The sequence below is a fragment of the Micromys minutus genome (genome assembly GCF_963924665.1).
Source record: "Micromys minutus genome assembly, chromosome: 13".
NCBI lineage: Eukaryota > Metazoa > Chordata > Mammalia > Rodentia > Muridae > Micromys > Micromys minutus.
This window is the reverse complement of record NC_137982.1, coordinates 15,968,801-15,983,634: the sequence shown is the minus strand read 5'-3', so window position 1 is coordinate 15,983,634 and position 14,834 is coordinate 15,968,801. Positions and strand designations below refer to the sequence as shown.

At 35.1% G+C, this 14,834-nt stretch overlaps 1 protein-coding gene across 1 annotated transcript in view; it reads left to right on the top strand.

The window, feature by feature from the left end:
• LRP1B (LDL receptor related protein 1B) overlaps window positions 1–14,834 on the top strand; it is a gene marked incomplete at both ends in the record, with an annotated part of 1,929,155 nt that overhangs the window by 1,745,965 nt on the left and 168,356 nt on the right. The window contains 3 exons of the mRNA XM_080928219.1: window positions 2,950–3,066; window positions 3,212–3,331; window positions 4,694–4,813. Coding sequence (XP_080784345.1) covers window positions 2,950–3,066; window positions 3,212–3,331; window positions 4,694–4,813 — 357 coding nt within the window. The remainder of the gene's footprint in view (window positions 1–2,949; window positions 3,067–3,211; window positions 3,332–4,693; window positions 4,814–14,834) is intronic.

The following is a 14,834-nucleotide window of genomic DNA, read 5'->3' as shown; positions in this document are numbered from 1 at the left end:
AATAAGTGACATATTTTACCTCCTTTTTTTCTATTTAAGCACTTACCCTACTCTTAAAGTTCTCCAGTTTGTTAATTTACTTTAAGTTGACTTTTCATACATTTATAATATCAGTTCGTAATTAGGATATATACTTTCTAAATATTCTCCATTTGCATAGGTTGTATTTTCTACTGTAATTGACGATTTTTTTTTAATTTTGAGAATACATTTTGTTTACTGTGCTGACCTTTGTCTAATTTTGCTGTTGTTAACCAGGCTTTAGATTTCAGTTACTCATCCAACTTCATGGAGAGTTTTAAAGGAATGTTTTGCAAGTAGCTTATTTTCTAATTACACCTTATGATCGCTTACACATAGATGTCTACTTGTAGTTGGTAGTTTAGATTCTTAAATAGCTATTGGTGTAGCACTTTTAGCCACACAATAGAGTGAAAGTGATATATATATAAATCTGTGAAGGGTTTGGGTTTTCATAAATAATTTATATTTTAAATTTTGTATGAGTGTTTCTTCTCCATGTAAATCTGTATATATACAGATATAAAACATGTGTTCAATGCCTATGATGGCCAGGAGAGGGCATCAGTTCCATTAGAACTGGAGGTAAAAAAAAAAATTGTTGGCCATCATTTGGCTGCTGGGAAATGAACCTAGGACCTCTAGAAGAACAAGGAATTGCTGTCATGTTCCTCCAGCCATGGTTTGTGTTTGAGTAGCTGCATCATCACAATTTGTATATATTTATACTGACTAAGAAGGCATCTTAGAAGGTAACCTCATCTAAGAAGGCAAAGAGGATTGATCCAAAGGTCACACACTTGAAAGCTTACATAGTGTTATTTGTGTGAACACAGTGATCAGGAATTCATTGTCATTATAAATTCATATTACATTCCTAATATGAATATTAACATTACACTAGCTTCCAAATCTTCTGTTTTTCAACTTTTTAAAAATTTATTTATATTTTTTTGTGTATGGATGTTTTACTTGTTTGTGTGTCTGTATTCCATTGTATGTATGTATGTATGTATACATGTATGTATGTACGTATATGTGTATGTATATATGATGTATATGTATACACATACACACACGCACACACACACACAGTGCTGTGGTGGCCTAAAGTAGAAATGGATCCCCTGGAGTGACAGAGGTTGTAAGCTGCCATTTGACTGCTGGTAACTGAACCCAGGTCCTCTAGAAGAACAGGCATGACTCCTTAGCTCCGAAATCAGGCTCCCAATTGTCTATTAAACATTGGCTTAAACTCTGTAAGTATTTTCTTCAGAGTTGTTTATATAAGAACAGAAAAGTAGTAAAGAAAATTGTGTGTGAACTAAAAGGAAAGAAAAGTGGAATGAGTATGTGTTTGTATGTCATGCAGTTCAACATCGACTGCGGTTATCAAACATTATGGGTGAAAAATTTCCAGAATTTGTTATTCAGAAATTAAAACATATAGAGAGATTTGCTTTTTATGCAATTTACATTTTTCACAATTAAGAGCAAAGTGTGTTTCCTGAATCTAATGTGAAACTTCAGTTATGTTTTATTCTCCAATTTGAGCTAATAAAAAGCCTAGGGCTAGAGAGATGGCTCAGCTGTTTTAACAACTAGGCTCACAACCAAAAATATGAGGCTAATATTAAACTAGCCATCAGTAATAAATAATCCATGGGCATCATGGGTCCAAAACTTTATTGTAAGTAATATGAATCATATGACATTTTCTGAGACAAATATGCATCTGAACCTTATGTCTGCCTCTGGAGAATTGTACCTTTGGGATGAATTATTAATGCAACAACGCTTAGAATCCCTACATTTAAATGCTCATAGTAATGGTCATGTGAAAGGCTATAATTTTGGTAAATAAAATTTTGCTTTGGTAGGTCTACCTTAGCACCTAAAAGAGACTAGATCTCAGTAGATCTTCTGTATTTGTTACTATTGCTTATATATACCAAAGCATATTTGAAGAAAAAATGTCATCATGTATAAATTGTGTAATATAATAATGTAAATGATATGTAAATACTTACTATATTAAAACACTGTAAGCAATTAACATTAAAATAAAGCATGTTCTAAATATGTCGAACACAGGAGGCATTCAGTCAGCACTATGGAATGTTTGGTGGTGCCACAATATATCATAGGCTGGAAGGAGAAATAATTCTTTTAAAAAATGGAACTAGATTAGAAGCTCCTTATTCTAGTAAGATTAGCAATAACCTTGTACTGAGTTGAAGTCACTACCGAATGCTCTCCTGATATGTTTGCATGCATTGGTGTGTGTGTCTGTGTGTGTGTGTGTGTGTGTGTGTGTGTGTGTTTGTGTGCATGTGTGTGTGTGTGTGTGTGTGTGCGTGTGTGTGTACATGTATTGTTTGTGGAAACACATGTATGAAATGATATGCACAGGGAGGTCAGAAGCCACTGTTTAGTTTCCCCCTCAGATGAAACAGTGCCTTAACCTGGAACTCGGTGAATGAACTAGGCTGACTGCCTAGCACTCCTCAGCGATTAACCTGTCTTTGCTGTCCTAAGAGAAGGATTGTGAAGTGTGAGCCACCAAGTTCACCTGTTAACATGGACTCTGATTTACACTCAGGTCCTCAAACCTATTCAATCTTTTATCAACTGTAATCCACCCCCCAGCCCTTAAGTTAAGTTTTTAATTATAGTTTTCTTGTTAATAGTTTGCTAGTTCCTCCTCTGTTAGGCAAGGTCATAAAATATGAGCCAAGTTGAGAGGCTATCTAGGTTGAATGTTCCTTAAATGTTCACCAAGCTCTAACAGGTCTCTAGATTTGAGGGTTTCCCTTTATGTTCAAGATATATACAATGCAAAACACCACAATGCTATCAGAAAAGTTTTGGTTAAGAAGTCTGGAACATAGATTGCCATCTACAATACCTGTATGCTTTCTCTCCTAGCTGAATTTAAGTGTCAGCCAGGCCGATTTCAATGCGGAACAGGACTCTGCGCGCTCCCTGCTTTCATCTGTGATGGAGAGAATGACTGTGGAGACAACTCAGATGAACTTAACTGTGGTAGGTGACTAAAGTTTTAACTTGGCTATATGTCTACGTAGCTACATACGTGTGTGTGTGTGTGTGTGTGTGTGTGTGTGTTTATTTCTTATTACTGCACTGAACGTGGGTCTCAAGTCAGATTATTTTGTTCTCTTTGTCTTAGACACACATGTCTGCCTGGCAGGTCAGTTCAAGTGTACCAAGAACAAGAAATGTATCCCCGTGAATCTCAGATGTAATGGACAAGATGATTGTGGTGATGAGGAAGATGAAAGGGACTGTCGTAAGTCACTTATATGTCTTGTTATATTGGACTGTTGACTCTTAACTGATACTAGAAGGAAAATTAATTTTTATATAGTCATGCAAAAAAAAAAACAAGAAAAAGGGGAAAATAGTGGAAAAGAAATAATAAAATGATGTCAATTATAATGCACTATCTAACAAGTTCTATATATATAAAGATATACCTGTCTGTATTGAAAGCTTCCTGGAGACTGTGGCAGGTATAAACAGGATATGCTCACCCATGTCACCAAAAACCAAAGCACCAAAGCAACAATCATAGCAGTTGATTGTGTATGATTTTTCCCATTTTAACTTTCCCTTATATTAAGTGTTCATCAGTGAACTATGAAAAATCAGCTCATTACTAATTGTAATATTTTTCTGCATGAAATCAATTTTGTAATATAAAAATAAAATTACTTACAGGTGATTCTCTACATAGTGATCCTTAAAATCTACTTAATGCAATAACAGTAAATGACTTTTATTCTTGTCCCATTATATTCCCATCTCCATCCAGAAGTTAAATATATTTAAAAGAAGGAAAAACATTCTATTTCACATGTGGAGATGTATAGATATACATGCATCACACACACACACACACACAGAGAGAGAGAGAGAAAGAGAGAGAGAGAGAGAGAGAGAGAGAGAGAGAGAGAGAGAGAGAGAGAGAGAGAGAGAACCTAAAGAATATAGCCCCTCTCAGATTTCAGGTCTTCAACAAAGCTGCAGTGAATATGTCTGTCCTACCCAAATTTTATTTTGTCCTCTAAAACTTTTATCAGTAAATAATGTGCGGTCATCCAGCAATTTGATTAAGATGTTGTGTTCTGAATAGAGTTAGGACAGCCGGACACCCTCAGTGGCTCCAGAAATGCTGCCAAGTCAGTGGTGCAGTTTACAGTCTGAATCAAGGCTTTACCACTCCCCACAAAACACTGCCCAGCTCCTGAAGACTTTTATTAAGTTTTATACACCCTTTAGTTTCTCCTTAACTTAATGTCTTCTGAGTTTAGTCCTTTTGGCTGCTAAAGTAAATATAGGTGAGCTCTAAAATATAATAGAAAAGTGAATTTGAGATACTAATTTCTGCATCTTAAAAGATACTTTCCAAATATATACCTATAGCTCCTTTGAAAACTCTGATTTTATTCATATAACAACAAAGTATATGTTGTCTACTTCCAATAGGAGAAGCAACTGAGTGCATATTAGAATAATATGAAAAGTTTCCTCTGCTTAATACTCCATTTAAGTTTTCATTGAACTATCTCTTACCCTTATCTAATTGCATTTAATAAGTAAAATATCCTTTCAAGCTGAATGTTATACATGAAAATATTTTCTTCTTAAGCTGAAAACAGCTGCTCTCCTGACTATTTCCAATGTAAGACTACAAAGCATTGCATCTCCAAGCTGTGGGTTTGTGATGAGGACCCGGACTGTGCCGATGCCTCTGATGAGGCCAACTGTGGTGAGTGCCTGACAGCTAGAGAGCTCAGCTCTGTGCTCTGGTGCAATGGCCTAGACTGAACACGGAGGAGCAGAATGAACACAACTCAGAGATAGGTGTACATGGACAAATTCTGCTCCTTTGTTCTGAGAATCACAGCAAACTCCAATGAGCTGTTTATAGAAAACAGGCTGAGGTAGAAGAAAATGAACTGTGTGAGCTGTTAAGATAATAAGCAAAGGGGAAAATGAATGGAAATGCAGTAGATAAGCTGTTTACACAACATGGGATAAGATGGAAGAAAATGCAAAGCATGATTTGATTACAGAAATCATGAAGGAAGTCAAAACATGATGAAAGAGTAGAAAAGTGGATGAAATACGTTTTACATTTTAATGCATGACAAGGATTGTGAAAAAGACTTGTTAATGTTAATACTTACAATTATGTGCCTTAAAACAGAATGAGTGATAATCAATAGTTATTGAAAGCTATCCTGTTTTCAAAGTGTCAAGACCAAATGGGATAATAAGCAACTCCTAGTAGGTCCAACTTCTTTTATCAACATATATTAAATACTAATTTTATTCATGTAGAAAATGCATCAACTGGGCATTCATATAAAAGAAAGCATGTAAGCATTTAATTGATTAGAAGAGATGGAATTTGTACAATATTGGAATTCCAAGCTTTGGGAAAATAATTAAAATCATCAGGTTTTGAAATTCACATACACACACACACACACACACACACACACACTCACACACACACACACACACATATATATATGTCATATATACATATACATGATTAACATGAGATCTTAAGTTATTTTGTTAGTAAAATTTCATAAAGATGTCTTTAGAACATACAAGCATTATCATAAATTCTCAGAGTGTCAGATGTTAGTTACCACTTGGTATGCACAGTTGATTATAGAGCTTTCACCTTGTGTTCTCCATAAATGCCCCCCATTATTAGGTACTTTGATGAGCAAATTAATTTCACTGTCTGTTTAGCTGTGACGGCTTCTGCAAGGCTTGTAATCAAAGACAAGTAGGATAAGATATACGTTTAAATGACTTCCTGGCTAGAGACTAATTTCTGTAGTTTAAATATAATACATTTACATGATATTATTTTATTATATTATATAATTCAGCTATACAAATGGCTTTAATAATTATCAGAAATAGATGTACTGCAATAAACACATCAACACAGCTTGATATTCTTACGGTAGCCTTTTAACCTCTTCAGTGTATTTATTTTATCATGAAATTGAGCTTATTCAACCCAAAGTTAGAATGGATCCTCAAGTGCTGTGATGTTTTTTTCTTTGATCTGTGATCAAGAAATTTGAGTGAAGTTGTGTGTGCTTTAAGGAAGTAAGAACTGAGCTGGTCCGAAGTTAGACCAAGTTCGTAGAGAGCAAATAATTATCTCAACATGACTAGGAAGCAATGAGCTAAGGACTGGTGAGAGGATGCAGCGGGGAGACATGCTTCCATACAGTCCTGGTGACCAAAGTTCCATCCCTGAATCTTACAAGGGTTTAAGCTGTAATGACTTTCCAGAGAAAGTGGCCCTCCGGCATCCACACATGTGCTATGGCAAGTGTGCTCAGTCACTCAAACACACATAAACACATTGAAACATACAAAATAAATAAAATGACATATTTTTGTTGTGTTGAATTTTATTATTACCTAATATTTTAACGTATAAATATGTATATAAGGTTATTTGTATATATTATAATTATTAAAAGTTTGTCAGCAAATTAAGCATAATACTTTTTGTAAATCTGTACTGTAAATATTTTGCAAGGATGTTCATTTTAATTAGGTTTGACAAAACCCAGAAGGAAAAATGCTCACCTCCCTAGTCAGATACAACTAGAACTGTACTCAGGTTTTAGGTCCTAGATTGAAGGTGAGAAGAGGGAATATCATCTCCAACACAAATGAAATTGAAAATAAATTATTATTTATTATTACTGTCATTTAAAATATTACCCTTCAGAATGATTTCTTCATTTTTCTAAATATTTTCTTATTATAAAAAAATCTGCCAAAATTTACCATGGGGTTAGCATGACTTAAGAAATACTCTTCAAGGGCAAGAAAAGGAAGACAGTGTATCTCCTTAAGCTGACAATCTTTATGTTCACATATTTTTCTCCGCTGTTTAATTGATAAGGCAGGCATACCCCAGTTTTCACCTGTTTTCCTTTAATGGAGGCATAGGGTTTTGCTGGATGTAAAAAACAGAAAGTGATACTGTTCATTGAAGTTTGTGTCATTTTACTGTAAAATTTACAACTATAGTTTTGATCCTGTAAACCACATATATGGTCCTGGATTTCTTCACTTAGAATGACTGTTTCTAGTTCTATCCAATTACCTGTGATTTTCATTTTTATTCTCAGCTGAGAAAAATATACCATTATGCAAAGGTCAACCTTTTCACTAAAATTAATTAATAGGTAGGTATTTATGTATTCTGCTTTCTGATTATTTAGAACATCAGTGAATATTAATAATCAAGTATCTCTATACTTAGAAATAGATTCATTTGGAAATACGTCCAAGAGTTGTATATTAGTTATGATTCTGTTCCTGTGATAAAACATCTGAATCAAAAGCAACATAATAAATTCTATATTCTTTGAGCACTTGTAGAGAGATAAGAGTCACCCAGTTCAACGTGGGAGATAGCCATGGCAGAAGAGGCAGTCACGATAATAGAATAAGAAGCCTGTAGATCACATTTCAGCTGCAAGCAGAGAAACAGAGATAGAAACTGAAAATGGGACATGACTATAAAATCTCAAAACCCTTCCTTGATGTATTTCATTCTACTTAGCCAGATAAACTTTCATTGAAAACACAACCAAATGGAAAAAAGTATTTAAAAAAATACATGAGCCCTTGGAGGCCATGTCTTATTTAAAGAGAAGCATTGAACATTGTAGACCCCAAAGGCTTACCATAACACCAAGTGCATTTACTGCAACTTTAAAATACCCAACAATCTTTCCAGCTTTCAGCTTGTTGAAATACCTTTCTCTTATTTAGAGACTCAACAAACCTTGTAATGTATTTCTCTGTGAAATCAAAAGTAGTTGTACGTTTTCATATACAATGCCACAAATTGAACATTTATGTTCCAAATCTGGAAATGAGGTCATAGTGAGGAAATTTTGGACCAAAGCAAAACAACAGAGCGTTAAGATAAATACCAAATTCTGTATCTCCATCTTTGTATCAAAGAGAAATATGGCTCAACCCTTCAAGCATTGCTGACTACATCATGTTCTCTCTCTTGGTTTGGTTAAACTGCATACACTTTATAGAGCATTCCTTAGCAAAAAAAGTCTCATACCTCTGACACCTTCAGCAAGGAGCCATTTAGGTCATCCAGGCTTCCCTTTCACAGTTTCCATAAAAGTCCTATCAAAACTTCACAGGTGATTCCCTGTCGGGTGCTTTCTGATCTCAGTAGCTCTCTGAAACTGTAGGAGGACCTTAAACTTCCTCACACTTTCAGTTTCCATGCCACTAAATGTAATACTCAGCGGATGATGTTGTCTATTCTGGTTATCAGTTGTGATGGACACTCAAAACCTTGACTCATATTTGTAGAGGTTATAGTACTCAGCTGCTTTTCTAGAGGTGACACTTTCTTATTTTATTTTATTTTTATTGAATAGTTTATGTATTTACACTTCAGATGTTATTCCCTAACCCATTTTCCCCATCTACCAACCCTATTTGCCCTACTTCTATGAGGATGCACCACCTCCCTCCCATCCACTCCCACCTCAACACCCTGGTATTCTACTACACTGGGGAAACAAGCCTTCATAGGACCAAGGGCTTCTCCTCCTATTGATGCCAGAAAATGCCATCCTCTACTACATATGCAGTTGGAGTCACTGGTCCCCCCATGTGTAATTTTTGGTTGGTGGTTTAGTCCCTGGGAGCTCTGGGGGCTTTGTTTGGTTGTTATTGCTGTTCTTCCTATGAGGTTGCAAACTCCTTCAGTCCCTTCATTCCTTTCCTAAATCCTCCATTGGGTCCCTGTGATCAGTCTGATGGTTAGGTGCAAGCACCCTCATCTGTATCAGTAAGGCTCTGGCTGTTTTTCTTCTGGACTTTAAACGTGAAGGAATGTTCAATTTTGTTAAAGGCCTTTTGTTCACCTAATGAGATAATTGTGTAGTTTCTGTTTTTGAATCTACTTAAGTGGTGGCTTTCATTTATTTATTTATTATTTTGAACCATTGCAGAATCTCTAGGATGAAGTGGATTTGATAATTGTAATTAGCTTTCTATAGGTATTCTTTTAATGAGTTGTTTCTCTACTGGCCCCAAGTTCCTGGAATAATGACAAAGACTCAATTTCCCAATGTAAGGAAGTGCCAAGGCAATGGGGTAGAGAGGGTGATTAGGAGCAGGTACACATTTACCTTTCTAAAGATAAGTTGAGGGAGAAGGAAAATGGAAGAAATAGGAGCAGGGTGGGGGAAGTGGTTTACATTTAAAATTTAAATACAAAGAGTATCTAATAAATAAATAAACGAATAAATAAATAAATAAATGGAAATTAGATATAAAATTTAAAAAGACTCAAAATAAATTGAGGGCCAAATAAACATATTCAAATGTTGTTTATTTGTTCTCAAGAATACAATTCTTCAAAATCCTGACTACTTTTTCCAACATTGTGATCTTTGATATGCTAAAGATCACAAGATGGCTATAACCCATATGCTCCAAATCACTATTGACAATCTGTCAAATGCCAGTGGCTTAGAAGGGCACTGCTAGTCTCCAAAGGCATTGCAGGATGCTTGAGTTCTGGTTGTCTGGGAAGCATTCATGAATAAAAAAATACCTCACTGAGTTAGAAGGAAATTAGAACTTACAATTAACATTTATCAGTAAAAGGATTAATTCTTTTAAGATTCCGGTTTTGCAAGATTAGAAAAGTATATAAGTATAACTTCAGAATGGTTCCTAAAATTATAATTAGGAATTTATAGTATATGAGACAGGTTTAAAGTAAAGAATAGAAACATTGCATGGGGGGTTTAATTGTAAAAATATTTCCAATCAATGTCTCTTATTCTTTGTATATAAAAGCACTACAATTTCTTACCAGTAACAAAGAATCCAGCATGAATCATTGATTTGTCTTTCAACTATCTGTTCTTTTTTAATATTTTATAGATATAAATTATCTTACTTTTGTATATTTACAATATTCCTTTCTTTAAATACCTTAAATTACATTAAATTATAAACCCATTATATTTTTGACTTGCAAAATTCATAGTAGTTTCATAGTAAACATAATTAAGAGTTTAAAAAAGGCATTTTGTGCTAGGTATGGGCATGGACTTTATGTGAATAATATTTATCCATCATAATTTTTTATAAATATATCATTATTACTGTTATTATTATTTTGAAGATGAATATAAAATGCTCAGGGAGCATCAATTCTTTTCCTATTGTCAATCAGGTGGGAAGTAGGTAAGCAGATATACTGATATGTAAACTAGACACTCTTTACTGTGTCTTAAACAGTGTCCAGTGCATTGTCCTCAAGCTGTTATGGTTTGCAAGAATATAAGCCTGACAGTCTAAGAATAAAAAGATTGAGATAAGTAAAAGCTGCCAGGTAAATAAAAGCTATTTAAATAGTTAGACCAGCTATTGTGATACCTACAGTGAATAAACCAGACTAGGGGGACCAAAGTTTGGGTGCATGCCATAACAATCTGAGAATGGTACAGAAACACCTAAGTCATGTTATTTCTCATTGCCATCATTTGACAGTGACCAGTTCTAAAGGCACAGACACAATCCACATGGACAAGAACAGTATAATGAGCACGGATTGAGTTGCAAGATAGTGCTTATCATGAATGTAAGAATCATTATCAATAAACGTGATATAATTCCAGAAAGACTTCAAGTTCAATGAGTCAGAGAGGCTCTCCCCAAGAATAGAAAAGCATTCTTGAATGATGGAAATCTTAAGAGAGAGTGTTGACCAGGACGCAAATTCCCCACTGTGAGGAATCCCTCACTGCGATTCTGTGTTACTTAAAATCATGTGCAAACTTGAACTTGTGGTTGTGATATCCATAGCTTACTGTCTTGTGCCACATATGCATGTTGTTCTCTTCTGGATATAAATCACCTCATTTACCACGTAAGGAACTTACTTCCTCCAACAAAGAACATTTTTCTTGGCTTATCTTATGCTCTGACACTGAAGCAGTGGGGAGGTGTTTCATCAAATATATGTAACTTTTGTTCACTGCAGCATTTTATGAACACTCACAAATTTGTAACAGATTTTTTTCCACTCTTACACCATGAATCTGGAGACAAATTTAAACATGACAGATGAGATATAAGTCTCCATTTAATAAGGTCAAGAAGATAAGAGAATCATTACTCACTTTCTGTCTGATGATGGCTCTATTGAAGAGCCTTTATAATTTTATTTAAAGATAGGAGCAAATAGTGAATTATAGTTCTCATAAAATAGTCAAATCTTCTTTAAAATCGGGTAAAAATAGAAAATAAGTTACCAATGTTTATTTTTTTAAGTGCTTAAAAGAAGTTTTGCTCTAAAGGAAAACAAATAAAGTTTGGGCAATCAGAAAAACTATTTTATTAAATTAATCACTCTATTCAGTTACATCTCAAATGATATTCCACTTTCTTATTATACCTCCACAAAGCCCTCATCCTACATCTGCCCTCTCCCCCACTCTGCCTCTATGAATGTGTTCCCTTACCTACCCACCCTCTCCCACCATACTGCTCCAGCATCTCCCTGCACTTGAGCATCAAACCTCCACAGGACCAAGGGCCACCCATCTCTTTGATGTCAGGCAAGGCCGTCCTCTGCTAGATATGTATCTGGAGCAAAGGACCTCTCTCTGTATATGACTTGGTTGCTGGTCTAGTCACTAGAAGCACTGATTGGTACTGCCAGCTGATGTTCTTCCTGTGGGGTTGCAATTCTACTCAGCTTCTCCAGTTTTTCCACAGCTCTCCCACCAGAGTCCCTGTGCTCCATCTGAAGATTGGCTCCAAGTCTCCATATCTGCAGTTGTCAGTTGCTCAGGGAACCACCCAAGGAACAGCCACACCAGGTTCCTGTGTCAGGTTTGGTATTTGTGGACAGGATAGATTGCCAGGTGGGGTAGTCGCTAGATGGCCCTTCCTTCAGTCTCTGTACCATATTTTTAGCCCTATTCTTCATTTGGACTGGAACATTTCTGGGTTAAAACCTTGAGATAGGTAGTAGTTCCATCCCTTGATCAGGCACCGTGCCTATCTATTGTAAGTGTTCTCCAGAGGTTCTATCTCCCCTTTTCTGCCCATTTCCCTGGAGTCTGGTACCCTACATCGGCTATTCACAGATCCTCATCTTCTATTGTTACAGATTTTTATTCCATTTCCTGACTCTCTGTACCTCTCTCCTGTCCCCTCCGGTGCCTGATATTGTCCCACTTGTCTGCTTCTCCCCTGTCTTCCTCCCAGATCCCACCTCCTTCCACCTCCATTGGTTATCCTGTTTCCCCTCAATGCACTGCTGGAGCATCCAAACCATGGTCTTCCTTCATCATAAATTTCATCTGGTATATGGGTTGTGTCATGTTCATTGTGAGCTCCTGGCTAATATCAACATATGAATGAGTACAAACCATGTGCATTCTTTTGTGTTTAGGTTGCCTCACTCAGGAAGATCTAATTTCATCCATTTGTCTGTGAGTTTCATGAAGTCATTTGTTTTTTATAGCTGAATAGTGCTACATTGTGTAAAGGAACCCCATTTTCTGTATTAATTCTCTGTTGAAGGACATCTGGGTTGTTTTCAGCTTCTGACTGAAACAAGATTGCTATAAACAAAGTGGAGCATGTTACCTTGTTATAATTTGGAGTGTATTTCAGGAATTTGCCCAGTAGTGGACTAGGTGGGTCTTCAGTTAGAACTATTTTCAATTTTCTGAGAAACCATCATGTTGATTTCCAAAATGCTTTTTTTCTTCCATCTTGCAGTTTCTCTTTATCCATATTCTTCCCAGGATGTGTTGTCACCTGTGTTGTGTTTTTCCCTTAGCCATTCATATCTGTGTGAGGTGGAATCTCAGGAATGTTTTCTTTGCAATTTTCTGATGACTAAGGATGTCGAACATTTCTCTAAGTGTTTCTCAGCCATTTAAGATTCCTCAGTTGAGAATCATGTTTAGCTTTGTACCCCATTGTTAATAGGGTTATTTGGTTCTCTGACATTTAAGTTTTTAAGTTATTTGTATATTAGCTATATAGAATATGTAGGGTTGGTAAAAATCTTGCCCCAATCCATAGGTTGCCATTTTGTCCTCTTGACAAGGTCCTTTGTATTACAGAAAATTTTCAATTCAAAAATATTTTAGTGGTTATTTTATTTATTTATATTTCAAATAGGTCACATATGGTAATTTCCTCCAGAAGTTCTTTTATTATTGAGAATAGTGTTTGCTATCCTAAGATTTTTTTTTTGTATTCCAATTGAATTTGAAAATTGTTCTTTCTAACTCTATGAAGAAATGGATAGGAATTTTGATGGAGATTGTACTGAATTTGTACATTGCTTTAGATAAGATAAACATTATATTACATTAATTCTGCTAATCCATGAATATAGAAGATCTTATCATATTCAGAAGTCTTCTTCACAATTTATGTCTTCAGGGTCTTGAAGATCTTCTGAGAAAAAAAATCTTTCACTTGCTTGGTTAGAGTTAAACCAAGATATTTGATATTAATTGTTACTATTGTGAAAGAAGTTGTTTCCATAACTTCTTTCTCAGCCCATTTTTCCTTTGAGTAAAGGAAAGCTACTGATTTGTTAGAGTTAACTTTATATCCAGTCACTTTGGTGAAGTTGTTTATCAAATGGAGGATAACTCTGGTAGTATTTTGAAGGCAGCTTATATATACTATCATATCTTCTGCAAATAGTTATGTCTTGACTTCCTTCTTCCAAACTTGTATCCCTTTAATCTTTGTTGTTTAATTGTTCTTGGTAGAACTTGCAGTATTATATTGAATAGGTAGGGAGAGAGTGAGCAGCTTTGTCTTGCCCCTCATTTTGATGGCACTGCTTTGAATTCATTTCCATTTAATTTCATATTGGCTATTGGTTTGTTGTATATTACTTTTATTATATTTAGGTATGGATCTTAAATTGCTCATCTCTCCAACACTTTTAACATGAATGGGTATTGAATTTTGTTAAAGGTTTTTTTCAGCATCTAATGACATTATCATGTTTTTATTTCCTTTGTGCTTGTTTATATAGTGGGTTACATTGATACATTTCCATATATTGAACTATCCCTGCATTCCTGGGATGAAGCCTACTTGATCATGGTGAATGATCATTTTTATATGTTGTTGGATTTAGTTTGTGAGAATCTTTTTTGTATATTTTAATGTATATTCATAGGGCAACTTTTCTGAAGTTTTCTTTCTTTGTTGGGTTTTTTTTTTTTTTTTTTTTTTTTGGTTAGGTATCAGTGTAGCTATGGCTTCATAGAAAGAATTGGGTAGTGTTTGTTCAGTTTCTATTTTTTTGGAATAGTTTTACATGTATTTGTATTAGGTCTTTTTTGAAGGTCTGATAGAATTCTACACTAAAACCATCTGGTCCTGAGCTTTTTATTGGTTGGGAGACTTCTAACAACTGTTTCTATTTTCTTATGGGTTAGAGGATATTTTGGGTGATTTTTATGATCCTGATTTATCTTTGGTACTTGTTATCTCTCCAGAAAAATTGCCCATTTCATCTAGATTTTCCAGTTTTCTTGAATATAAATTGTTGTGCAAGGGTCTGATTGTTTTTTGCATTTCCCCAGTTTCTATTGTTATGTCTCTCTTTTCATTCCTGATTTTGTTAATTTGGATATTGTGGCTGTGTCCTTCTGTTAGTTTGGTTAAGGGTTTATCTATTTTGTTTAGTT